The sequence below is a fragment of the Mandrillus leucophaeus genome, unplaced genomic scaffold, assembly GCF_000951045.1.
Source record: "Mandrillus leucophaeus isolate KB7577 unplaced genomic scaffold, Mleu.le_1.0 Scaffold202, whole genome shotgun sequence".
Lineage (NCBI taxonomy): Eukaryota > Metazoa > Chordata > Mammalia > Primates > Cercopithecidae > Mandrillus > Mandrillus leucophaeus.
Window position 1 is genome coordinate 4,918,568 of NW_012102055.1, and position 13,757 is coordinate 4,932,324.

The following is a 13,757-nucleotide window of genomic DNA, read 5'->3' on the forward strand; positions in this document are numbered from 1 at the left end:
CATCATCACTGGTCATTAGAGAAATGCAAATCAAAACCACAATGAGATACCATCTCACGTCAGTTAGAATGGCAATCATTAAAAAGTCAGGAAACAACAGATGCTGGAGAGGATGTGGAGAAATAGGAATGCTTTTACACTGTTGGTGGGAGTGTAAATTAGTTCAATCATTGTGGAAGACTGTGTGGCAATTCCTCAAGGATCTAGAACTAGAAACACCATTTGACCCAGCCATCCCATTACTGGGTATATACCCAAAGGATTATAAGTCATTCTACTATAAAGACACATGCACACGTATATTTATTACAGCACCATTCACAATAGCAAAGACTTGGAACCAACCCAAATATCCTTTAATAATAGACTGGATAAAGAAAATGTGGCACATATACACCATGGAATACTATGCAGCCATAAAAAAAGATAAGTTCATGTCCTTTGCAGGGACATGGATGAACCTGGAAATCACCATTCTCAGCAAACTATCACAAGAACAAAATGCCAAACACCACATGTTCTCACTCATAAGTGGGAGTTAAACAATGAGAACACAGGGAGGGGAACATCACACACTGGGGCCTGTCAGAGTGGGGGTTAGGGGAGGGATGACATTAGGAGAAATATCTAATGTAGGTGACGGGTTGATGGGTGCAACAAACCAACATGGCACGTGTATACCTATGTAACAAACCTGTATGTTCTGCACTTGTATCCCAGAACTTAAAGTATAATAAATAAAAAATAAAATAAAATAAAAATAAAGTTCCAGAGTAGGAAAACTAATATGCTTTGACAGTAACCAGTCCACATTATTTTAATGGGTTGTTTACTGGGTGATAAATTAGGAAACTTTTCGTGATGATGTAAACATTAATTTATGTGTGAAGGGGGTGGATGTGATTCAAAGGTATATTTATTTTCTAAAATTAGTTAAATTATACCCACAAAATCATTTCACTGCATGTAAATTGTACCACGTTAAAATATTATTTAAAAATTGTATAACATCTGACTGTAAAAAAAGAAAGTAAGTTTTGGCTATACTGGGAAAATTTCCTAAGCAGTTGAATAAATGAGGCATCGCTCCAATGAAAAGAGCTCTGATTTCCATTTTGTATGAAATACCTGTGTGTGTGTGTGTATTAATAGGGCTCCTTCAGTTTGGATTTGGCTTATTACAAAGAAGAGTTTAAAATCCAACATTTGAAAGTATGCCTTCTCAGCCGGGCGCGGTGGCTCATGCCTGTAATCCCAGCACTTTGGGAGGCTGAGGCAGATGGATCATGAAGTCAAGAGATTGAGACCACAGAGCGAGACCACAGAGAAACAATAATTAGAAAAAAAAAAAAGAGAGAGAGAGAGATTGAGACCATCCTGGCCAACATGGTGAAACCTTGTCTCTACTAAAAATACAAAAATTAGCTGGACGTGGTGGCTGGCACCTGTAGTCGCAGCTACTCGGGAGGCTGAGGTGGGAGAATCGCTTGAACCCCGGAGGGGGAGGTTGTGGTGAGCCGAGATCGTGCCACTGCACTCCAGCCTGGGTGACAGAGCAAGACTCTGTCAAAAATATATATATGGGGTGTGTGTGTGTGTGTGTGTGTGTGTGTGTGTGTGTATATCCTCTTCTTTCCCTTTGTTCCCATGGTGATCTTTATCTGTGCTGTGGAGGACCTAGTGGCTAAGGGGTAATAAGAAGTAAAAATTATATACATAAAAAGATAATGCTACAAAAGTTACTTTTTACAGTCAGCTATTTGTAAACTGTAGTGCATTTTCCCATTGAAACAAAGTAATTCATGACTGGCTTCCCAGGCCAACCCACAGAAGCATATTGAATCTTTAATGTCTATGTGGTATATAGTATTGTGCTAATTGTACTATAGGACCCAACTGCCATTCTGAGGTTCCCATGGATAAATGCATTTCGTTAGAATTGGATTCCAGGAGCACATTGTTCTTTGCTTCCCTGAGGGAATGGTGGCTGCGCTGTCCCAGATTCTTGCCCACTTCTTCCTCCCTACCATCGCCACTATCGTCAGAGCTGACGTGTACGGTGTCTGGTGCATTTTCTCATCTGGTTTAGAGGGAGCACTCTCAGCTTGAGACCATAGGTCGTGACTCTGGCAGTCTGGGGCAGAGGAGCCCAAAAGACCAAGAGCTGGAGGGAGATGATAGAGGTAGATGGAAGTGAAGGGTTCAGTGAGAAGTTCTGGGGCTGCATCCCCGTGCTAAAGAGCCCTGTGTGGATACTGTATTCTAGGAACCTGGGACAGTCTACTGCCTCCTTTCCTTGATAGCCAGTGCTTGTATGGGGCCCCTGGACCAGGAGCAGCCCTGTTTCATTCCCCTGTGGCTGAGGAGTGTGATCATATGTGGCTGCTGTGTCTTCCTCTGAGAAGGGACAGTGGCTGCAGGCACTGAGATTGATATCCCCAGCACAATGTTTCCCAAAGAGGTCCGTACATCTGGTGGTACCCAGGGGGATTTCACTTGCTACATGCAGGAAAAAATTTTGTTTTAAATGTTACATCTTTATTTTTATAGTTCCCTTCCTCTTCTTCTTCTTCTTCTTTTTTTTTTTTTGAGATAGACTCTTGCTCTGTCGCCAGACTGCAGTGCAGTGGCATGATCTTGGCTGGCTGCAACCTCCACCTCCTGGGTTCAAGCCATTCTCCTGCCTCAGCCTCCCGAGTAGCTAGGACTACAGGCATGTGCCATCACTCCCAGCTAATGTTTGTATTTTTAGTAGAGGTGGGGTTTCACCGTGTTGGCCAGAGTGGTCTCGATCTCTTGACCTTGTGATCTACCTGCCTCGGCCTTCAGAAGTGCTGGGATTACAGGCTTGAGCCACCGCGCCCGGCCTTTACCTTCTATTTATAGTAAGAGATACTGGTTTTCCATTTATGGTAGCGATGTATATTTCCTATTAAAACTTTAAGCCCAAAGTAAATTGATTTAAAGAAAAAGTACAGGAAGTGCATGTGTGTGAGAGACTGCTGTTTGGTGAACTGCTCTAGTAAAAGGGTACACTGTCAAGTGAGATAAAGCAGGCTACAAATAGTATAGGTTGTGGAATTCCATTTTTATTTTTTTATTATTTATTATTATTATTTTTGAGATGGAGTCTCGCTCTGTCGTCCAGGCTGGAGTGCAGTGGTGCGATCTCGGCTCACTGCAGCCTCTGCCTGCTGGGTTCAAGCGATTCTCTGCCTCAGCTTCCCGAGTAGCTGGGATTACAGGCATGTACCACGATACCCAGCTAATTTTTGTATTTTTAGTCGAGATGGGTTTTCACCATGTTGGCCAGGCTGTCTTGAACTCCTGGCCTCAAGTAATCTGCCCACCTTGGCCTCCCAAAATGCTGGGATTACAGGTGTGAGCCACCGTGCCTGGCCAGATTCCAGTTTTAAAAACACACGATGTACATTTCAACATATAGTTACCCTCATGAAAAGATAAGTCTGGAGAGACAGAAACCAAAGTATTGACAGTAGTTGGTTATCTATGGAAGGTGGGATTAAAACTGATTTTCCAAATTATTTTTTTCTCTTCTTGCTTAGATTTTCTCATTCTTTCTGCACTGACAATGTATTCCTTCTGTGATAAAAACATAGCTGGAAAGCCCATGTCACTTTCTGTCTTCCTGTCGTCTCCTCTTCCTCCAGTTACATGCTTGCTTCTTCCTGTTCTCCTCAAGAAGGAACGTGGGTAACTGCTGCCTTCTTTGTATTTTGAGTGACTGTTTAACTATTTTTTCCTCCAACCTAAGATGCCAGTATATTTTATTTCACTAAGAAAGTAAAAAATACATTTAAATTTATGCACAAATGGTTCTTGGGGTGGTAAACTATAGGCTGCCTTTAAGTCTTGCTGCCTTGATGGGCCACAAGACAGGGTAGCAGTTGGGAGGGATTGTCAAGATAGTCCCTCTGAGACAACCACCAGAATAAGACTGGAAGGCCTGCTTCTCCTCTCTTCGCTTTATTAACTCACCGGGTTACTTTAGCTTAAGCAAGACCCCTGAGAGTCCCCATTTCTGCAGCTGGGTCAGACGATAATCCAGATTCCCAGATTCCATATGAATGAATCAGTAAGCCCAGGGACATGGACTCACAGTTTGGAAGAACTGCTTGAGAATGGTAACTGAGATGGAGCTAAACTGTTAGCTTTACCACTGTGTATAGGTGACCCATTCATCCGAGTTTGCCCAGGACTTTCATGTTTTTAAGCCATGAAAGTCTTATATCTTGGGCACTCCCAGTCCTGGGCAAAGAGGGACACTTGGCCACCCTAACCGCAGATGTTTAGGTCAAACACAGTGGTATTGGCAACATGGAGAGGATAGGGAAAACTGTGTAGTCAAATATCTTCCTAGCCAATCTCTCAGGGAAAGATAGTAGATACTCAATATCATAAATGTAATACCTTTCTCATGAAATGTCATTTTGAATACAAGTTTAGTTAACAGCACCACTTGTCCTGAACGATGTACCCCAAAGTGGCTGCAATATCATTCCCACCTTTTCCAAAGATTATCAGCCCTCATGCAATGGCTGCTGAGCTCCAGTAGCCAGAGGGGAAAAAATGATATGTCCTCACCTCACTTTTTGTAATCTTATTCATGTTTGCAATTTTAATCATTTCTACAGAGAAAAGGCAAACCTTGCTGTTACCCTCTGCAATGACAAGGAGGAGATCATGGCCCAGGCCACCTTCCTGGACTACCCCAACTGGAATGTTGCCAAGCAGGACAACTGGGTGTCAGTGTTCCGGGAGCTCGACAATGACATCCCATGCACAGTAAGAAATCACATACAATGCTTATTAGAACACCCTGAATCTTGAGGGGGAGTCTTGTGTTTGTAATTATGTCTTTCCAAGTTTTGCACTGAACAGTGTATGACATCATGACACTTAAAAGTGAAGGTAGCTGGTGGGGAGGAAAAGGGCTGAGAGTAGTGCCAGAAGGGATAGGAAAGGGCAGGGAGTTGCCAAGTTGGCTAGCCGCTGGCAAGGCCTGGATCATGCTCCACTAATGAGGGCAGGGGAAGAATTAGTGGAAGTGTCAAACGTGTGCTTCCAGGTCTCGCGTTGTTCTCCAGGCGTCAGTGTCCAAGGTCATTGATATGTTAGGAGAGCACCTGCCATCTACACGCTTGCCCTTGTAATCATGACAGCAGAGCCTCAGACTTCTGTCACATTCTATAATTTTCAAAATGCCCTCGTGAACCTCGGCTTATTTAATGTCTTCTAGCTGCCGGCACATGGCAACTTGTCGGCCAACAGAAGCTAGGTTAGTGGTTCCCAGGAGTCTGGCCTGGGTACCTGGTGCCAAATCTGAGCTTTCCCTACATGCAACCTGCCAGAGCCAGGCTAGAGACAGGCCCCAGTTTTTGTGGAGTGCCAGAGGCTGCAACTCTGGGCAGCACCCTTGCCTTATGGTGGAATTCTGCAGCATGTCCCCAGAGCCCTCATGTCAGAAGAAAAGGGAATGCCAAATGAGTATGTGGGTGAATTCACCCCCCGTACACGTGTGTAAATGTGCACACATACACACACCCCTAAGCAAATTATTCAGCATTTATTTCACTAGATGGTGCCTTCCCCTCATCTTTTGTGCTCTCTCCTACCCTGCCACCCTGTATACCCAAGGACTGTTGTCAGAAAAATTATCCCAAACTTGGAAATAGACCAAAAAGATTATTTCAGTCCAATGCTTGCACCTTTGGTTGACTAGCCTGTTTTACAATGCTGTAGGAATGGCGATTAGCCTGTAGATTTTTGTCCATTAGGATGTAAAGAATTCCTGTCTGGAAAGAGGCAGCCTCAAAGTTTATGGTTTATTATGGTTATTTGGTATCTAATCCAGCAATCTTATTCTTTCCTTTTCCTAGTAAATCAGCTGAAGTATCCAGCTCTTCAAGTGCAAAGAATCATTTTTATCATCTCACTGGTTGCCTCATTAATTGATGAGTTGAAGTTGAATAAACCTTTGATAGCTGTTTATTTTATATTTGCATTAGGGTTATGATTTTACCTTTCTGAAAATTATAAATTAACACTCTTACTCATAAACACATGTCCCTTTTGTTTCTTTTCAAACTATCTTCTATGACAGCATAGGGCTGGGCTGTCCAATGTGGTTGCCACCAGCTTTATGTAACTAATGAACACTTGAAATGTAGCTAGTCTGAATTGAGGTGTTCCATAAGTATAAAATATGCCAGATTTCAAATACTTAGTAGAAAACAAAGAGTGTATAATATCTCATTAATGATTTTTATAGTGATTACTTGTTAAAATGATACTATTTTGAATATATTAGGTTAAATATTAGATTAAATATTAAACATTAATTCACCTGTTTGTCTTTATTCTTTTTTAATGTGTCTACTAGAAAATTTGAAATGACATTTGTGGCTTGCATTACTTTTCTGCTGGATGTCACCAGTATATAGAGCCTTAAGGTTTAACGTAATACCTATCCCAGGGGTATTTGCAGCTGAAGTAATGATTTTTATCCTAAAGCTAAAGAATAAATCTTGCATTGTCATATTTATGATGGAAGAGAGAATTTGGGAGACAAATCAAGCAAATCATAAGCCATGTGCTCCTGAGGCTAGTCCTATTCAGAATGTAAGGCAGATGTTGAGTGAGATTATTGTGGGATTAAATGAGTGAATACACAGCAAGTGCTTAAAATCATGTCGTCGTCATCGTTATCTGGACTTTTGGGATTTGTATTGTTTGCCTTTTGGGAGTTTTCTAGCTCATGAATCAAAACATGGTTCTCCTCTTGCGCTTTTAGGCACCATATAGTTCTTTCCGAGTGCTTCTGAGTCACACACCATCCAACAGAAATGGGGGCAAGGCACACAGAAGTGCCATTGGTCCCACAAAGCTGTCTAGAAAGTTATTCAAAAAACAAGAAACCTAGGCAGCACCCGTGCTGTCCTGATATAGGTGCTAGCACTACCCTCACCAGTCAGCCAGTCCACGTCTGCACTATTTCCAGAATTTGAAGATTTGTTCATAAGCACAGAGGTACCGAGTTGAGTGGACCAATGTGTGGATGTTTGAACCACTTACTCATTGTTTAGGCCACTTTAAAAATCTGCAGAAGGAGGAGACAAAGCTCTTTTAAAACTTGGAAGATTTAACTGGAAAGTCATGTTAGAATCTTGCTACTGTGAGTTTTCGGCTCCCAGGTTTTCTGGATCCCAAGAGTAATATTTGATTCTGACTCTGGGAATGTTGAACAAAACAAGCCAATGGATTCTGAACGTGACATCTGCCTTCCATTTTTCAAATTCATAAGAGAATCTCTCCTGCCTGCCACATGAATAGAGCAGCAGCTGCTGACTCAAGAGCACCGGGAAAAGGGTGATTGTCTTTCACTTGGCATAGACACCCCTGAGGACAAGACTACTGAGTTAATAATCGATTTCACTCCCCTGCAGGCTCTTCCCTGCCCACAGCTCATTCGTGAGGGCAGGAGGAAGGGCGGGCGCTCTGGACTCATTTACGATCCCTGTTTCCTTGAATAATTCTGAGCGAGGAGGACAGAAGGCGGCAAACGGACTCAGTGAGACAGCTCCAATGCCGCCTGGGTGTTGCATCACTTAAGACATAAAATATCAACCCTGAATGCCAGGCTGTTCTGTGTCTGTGGATGCCCCGAAACCCTCCTCCAGCCCTGCTCTGACCTAGCCCGAATGCTGACTCAGCCTTTAATCTGTGTTCTCTTTTCTTCTGCAGCCCCTGAATACGTTGTTCATGCACCTCTTTGTCGCCGTGGATGAGTATTCTGTTGGCTGTTGCAAAGAGATTCTTCGGTGAGTGGATGGGGCGGTGCAGTGGTGAACATGAAAGAGACTATGTGGATAGTTTTGAAATAGTTTTTAAAAGACATGAAATTCTTTGGGGTGTTTAATTTGGTTGTAATTTGTGGCTATATTAAAATATTTACTTTGAATAGCAATAATATTTCTGAAAGAAGATAATTCTTTGAATCTATTGTCCATTCTGCACGCTGATATCATTTGAGGCAAACTGGTAGTACAGTAATTTAAAGAAATGGATTTGGGGTGAGAGGAGTAGGAGAAGAGTTAAGTGTCACAAGCTTGAACATTTCTAAAAACTGCTTTTCTTCATCTTATCCTTAGAAATGTTTATTAACATGACAGACTTCAAAGCATCCTGAATAATAGGATGCATGGAAAATGACCAGCAGGGCTACCGAGTCATGGCGATGTGTCTCTGACAGCCTCTGACAGCCTGCACAGACATTTGGGGGTGGTGACCGCAGCTTTCAAGTCACTTTGTAATGTCACACCAGACCGTCCAGATGCCAGGTCAAAGGTTAATATTAGCAGAAATCTGGTGTGCCATATGAACATGGCACCCTTTATTCTCTCTGCCTCCATGGGACAGATCGAAAAGGGGCCCTTTAGAACCCAAGGAAAAATAGAGAAGAAAAAGAAATTGCCTTGAGGCTGTTCTTGCCATTGTAGGTGGGGAGCAAAGGAGCCCATGTGGATTTAGGAGCACCTCACCTTTTTAGCGACAGCGTTTGTCTTCATAAAGTGCCAGCTAATGGGACTGCTTTGTTATTAACACCAGCCCACCCTCTCTTTCCTCACCAGAACCGTGTATAAGGCAGTGCCAGAGCTGCACTTCATATTTCTCATCGTGCCGTCCTACATGAGCCTAGGTAAGGCCCGCCCAACCACCTCTGGTCCCCAGTAGCAAACATTGAAAATTCACTCCCAGAATGGTGCTTTGGGGAATGAGAAATAAGAATGGTCTCCAGACCCTCAATGTATCATGTGCATATTTGATTAGAACAATTAAAGCACAATTTAGAATGGAAACTACATTTTGTTCTGACATCCCAAATTTATTTCTTGATAAATAAGGACATGTTTCTTTATCTCTGTGATTTAGGCTCAACTCTCATAACTGTTTTTGACCAAGTGGGGAACATTCCATGTCTGACGTATGAGGAAGACTTTGCAGTGCATATATGTCACAGGCACAGCCACTATCCTCAGCTGCACGTTCGCAAAGCCAGGTACGGTTGGAGTCATGCCTTGTGTGACCTAAGCTTGCTTCACTGGGACAGTCATCTTCCCAAGACTCTTTCAACTACCAATGCTAAGTGACCATAGCTCAGATGAAAATTTTTTACAATACCCATAAACATTACTTCATTTGGATATCTTTATAGTTCCCCTTAATGACATTATTTGCAGGGCTATCTGATGATACGCATTTCGTTCTATATGGCTATAACGTTATGCATTGACTCCTTAGGGGTTTCTGAAAACATACAATCCTAGGTCCCACACCAGTAAGATAACTTCCAAATGAAACAAGCTTGAAAATGAACCTGCCTGTTCAGTTTTCCTGGTAAAACCCAACTATTTTCTGACATTCAGTGAGTGAGGATGCTGTTGACCCCAGAGAGGGATTTTCCAAGTTGAAAGTCTCTACCATCAGGTGCCCCAAGTTCAGCAGTTTTAGGGAGATGGCTGTGGCAGTGTTTTCCAAAGATGGCTGCCATACCACCTTCCACCCTGCAGGCTCTTCTTTGATGTGACCTTGGCACTCCTCTCTTCAAGCCTTGGGGGTTCCATCCTCTCTTCCTGGAACTGGATGGGTTGTGACTACTTTGACCAGTAGACCATAGCCAAAGGGGTGCTCTGGGACTTGTGAGGCTGGAAAGCTTCCGCCTGGCACTCTCAGGATGCTTGCTCTGGAGGAAGCCAGCCATATGTAAGAAGTCTGGAGAAGCCACATATTCACAGGGGAGGGGTGGTTGACAGCCACAGCTGGGCTCCTGCTGACAATTAGCTTCCCCTGCCCACTGTATGAGCGAGCCATTGTGGATGCCCAGCCCAGGAGAGCCCCATATATCTACAGCACAGCTGACCTCTGATTGGAGCCACATGAAAGACCCAAGTGAGGATGCCCAGCTGAGCCCTGCCAGAGTTCTGACTCACACAACCATGAGCGATGTAAAGTGGCTATTAGAAATAAGAGTGCATTATGAAATCATCTCACAGGGGTGGTTGCTTGGATTATCAGTGAAGAATAAATTGTATCTTTTAGGATCAGCCATTGCTGTGTTTGAGGAATGCTGACTTTCTTTAGAAAAGTATTTTAAAAGTTTTAAAACCTTTATAAAAGTAAGAGCCTATCATTTACCAGGCATGTAGCAGTAGTATGGCATTGTTGTTAAGAGTTTGCAATGCTGGCATCAAATAGATGTGGATTCTGATCTTGGCTCTCCTGCTCACCAGGTGGGTTAACTTACAAAAGGAAAGTGAGCTCTGCGGGGGTGTAAGTTCCCTCTGTCAGTGGGTGTAAGCCTATTGTCCACAGCACAAGATAGTGATGATTGTGAGCTAATGAATGTCAAGCACATAGCACACTTCCTGCCACATGTAAGGGCCCAGGAAATATTAAATATTACTATGACAAAGGGCCTTAGAGTTAAGTGGTGGGGAGAGACTCACTTCAGTTAACTGTCACGTTGGTAGCTGAGAAGCGGGGTGCACAGAGAGAGATGAAGACAGCTTCATTACAACCGCTCCCCCCGCCCCAAAAAAACCCTCTAATTGTCCATCCATCAGTAAATGTTGTTTACTCTTACAAACTGTGGTACATCTATACAGTGGATGCTACTCAGCAATTCAATGGAATGAACCATTTACATATAGTAGCGTGAATCAATCTCAGAAGGTTTATGCCGAGTGAAGGCAGACTTAGAAACAAAAAGTGTATACAGTACTGCTGATTACACTTTTACGATGTACAAAATGGGTGAAAAGCATCCATAGAGATAGGAATCAGATAGAGATAGAAACCAAGATCATGGAGATCATGACACAGGCTGGAATTCTAGCAGCGACAGGTCACAGAGATCCAGGTTGTTGACAAAAAGAGTCAAACTCGGTAAAATGTTTGAAGAGATTTATTCTGAGCCAAATACGAGTGACCAGGGCTTTGCAACAGCCGCACGAGGTCCTGAGAACTTATGCCTGAGGTGGTTGGGCTACAGCTTGGTTTTATACATTTTGGGGAGATATAAGACACAAATCAATAAACGTAAGATGTGCATTGGTTCAGTCTGGAAAGACAGGACAACTCAAAGCAGGGAAGGGCCTTCCAGGTCATAGGCAGATTCAAAGATTTTCTGATTGGCAGTTGGTTGAAAGGGTTTATCTAAAGACCTGGAATCAATACGAAGGAGTGTCTGGGTTAAGACAGGGGTTATGGAGACCAAGGTTCTTATTGTGCAGATGAGGCCTCCAGGTAGCAGGCTTCAGAGAGAATAGACTGTAAATATTTTTTATCGAACTTAAAAATATGCCTGACTCTTAGTTAATTCTCTCTTGGATCAGGAAAAAAAATGCCTGGAAAGGGAAGGGGATTCCCCACAGAATGCAGAATTTTCCCAGAAGAGACAGCTTTACAGGGCCATTTCAAAATATGTCAAAGAAATATATTCTGGGGTAAAATACTTCAGTTTATTTCAGGGCCTGCCCTGCTGTCATGTTGGTATCTTATTCCTACAAAGAGTCTGTTCTGTCATTCTTAAGGTCTCTGTTTTCATGTTAATCCTGGTCAGCTGTGCGTTAATGCCAAAGGGAAAGTATAATGAGGCATGACTGACCACCCATTCCCATCATGGGCTGAACTGGTATTTCAGGTTTATGTTGGAATACCCTTGGCTGAGAGGAGGAGTCCATTCAATTGGTTTGAGGGGCTTAGAATTTTATTTTTGGTTTACATGGTGGGGAAAGGATCAGGTCAGGTGCATAGATACAGAGAGACATGTTAGAGAGTAGCACTTGGTTACAGTTGGATGGGGGAGTTGAGGGATGAGGAGTTAATGGTAATTCAAGTTTAGGGGAAATGGTGATTTTATTAACTGAAAGTAGAAATAATAGATTTAAATGGACAGGAGAAGGTTGGAAATCGAAATAGAGGGAAAAGCCAGGTTTGAGATATACATTTGTGAGTTGTCAGTTTGTCAATAAGTGGGGAGATCATGAAAATGAAGGAGATTGTCTTGCTGAGGGGGAGATTGTACTGTGAAAAAGCATAGGACCAACCAGGGCAGAACTTTGAAAAATGAAAACAAGCTATGAATAATAAGAAAGAAAACTAGAAGAGAAGGAGAGGAATATAGAAGAAATTCAGACTCATAAAGTGGCGAAAGATGCAGGGCAATGAAATTATTTGAGTAAAAGAGAAGCCATTAGATTTGGCAATTTAAAAAGGCACAGATAGGATGAATAAAACTGATACTTCCAGCCAAACTGACCAAGAAAAAAGACAAATTGCCAGTATCAGGAATGAAAGAGGTGATATCACTACAGATCCTACAGGGATTAAAAGATTAATACAGGGACACTACAAATAACTCAATGTCAATAAATCCAACAATTTAGATAAAAATGGGCCAATTCCTTGAAAAACACAAATTACCAAAACTCATTTAAGAAAAAATAGATAACTTGGATGCTTCCATATCTATTAAAGAAAAATCAGAAGAACTTTGGGTGAGAGGGAGGGGGCCCGCCTGCCCAGACATTGGCCTCTCCCCAACCCACAGCTTGATTTGCTCTTTTTCTCCTTTTTCTCTGCCTGGCGACAGAACGAGACTGTCTAAAAAAAAGAAGAAGAAGAAGAAAAAAAAAGAGTTTCCCCATCTGTTAGGTCAAAATAATATTTTGTTGCTTTAAATTGCGTTTGTCTAAATGTGTGAGAGTTTGAGTGCCTTTTATAGGTTCCATTTTAAATGAATAAAATACTTGAATTTAAAGTAATTTCGAGTTAAGCTAACATCCTACTGGATGATTAAACATGTTCCTACAAAGTAGGCAATTCTAGACAATTTCAAAGGATTAGGCAGGGGATAGATATGAGTTAGTTACAACTGACAGAGGCGAATTTCTGTAAGTGTTTTCTTAAGTTTTAGTCAGGATACTCGACTTGTATCTTGGGAATTATCATTTTCTGGAGGTATGTAGGGCTTAAGTACTTCCAACTTAGTTATTCAGCAAGGCATTATTGTAATAGAAAACTTGTATATAAATCCAACACTGAAAATGACATGTATAGAAACAGCCCATCCAAAAATTCCCTATTCCTTTCACTTTTTAGTAAGGTATTGTCTGTTAATTTACTCCCTAATACCCCGCTTATCACTCAGGATGCAGGGTGCAGGAGAAAAGGTGTGGGATGTGCTCAGCCCAGTGCCTGGCTCCCAGTAAGCATTTGGTAACAGATGGTTGTGGTTTGGTCTCCCTTTCTCCCTCCTTTCCTTCCTCGCTTCCTCCTTCTCTTCCTTTCTTCTCTTGAAAACTTGAGTGCTATGGACTATAACCTTCAGTGGACAAGGCTCACAAAACTTGAAATAAACCTGGATACCTTAACCTGAGATCTTGCACATACGGCCCCTGATGGTGTGCCCACAGAAAATCTGAAAGAAGCAAAGCACAGGAGGAATGATAGCAAAGAGATGACAGTGGATACTTTGCAGTGAGGAAGGGATGTTTGTAAGAAGATAAGTGGACAGTAGTGAATTCATGTGGAAGTGAATTGTACGACAGTATGGCAGTTGGTGCCTTTGCCTGCAGAAGGTAGAGAGGTGTGGCACATTTTAGAAAGCCCTCGATCCACATGTTCAAATTCGAGTTTTGATACTTGCAGGCACAGGATTTCATGTATCTGGAGAA

At 42.4% G+C, this 13,757-nt stretch overlaps 1 protein-coding gene across 1 annotated transcript in view; it reads left to right on the forward strand.

Moving 5' to 3' along the window:
• The window catches only part of CFAP61 (cilia and flagella associated protein 61), a 317,571-nt gene that overhangs the window by 13,974 nt on the left and 289,840 nt on the right, over positions 1 to 13,757 (forward strand). The window contains exons 3-6 of the mRNA XM_011979531.1: positions 4,656 to 4,806; positions 7,765 to 7,841; positions 8,652 to 8,719; positions 8,953 to 9,079. Of these exons, the coding sequence (XP_011834921.1) occupies positions 4,656 to 4,806; positions 7,765 to 7,841; positions 8,652 to 8,719; positions 8,953 to 9,079 (423 nt within the window). The remainder of the gene's footprint in view (positions 1 to 4,655; positions 4,807 to 7,764; positions 7,842 to 8,651; positions 8,720 to 8,952; positions 9,080 to 13,757) is intronic.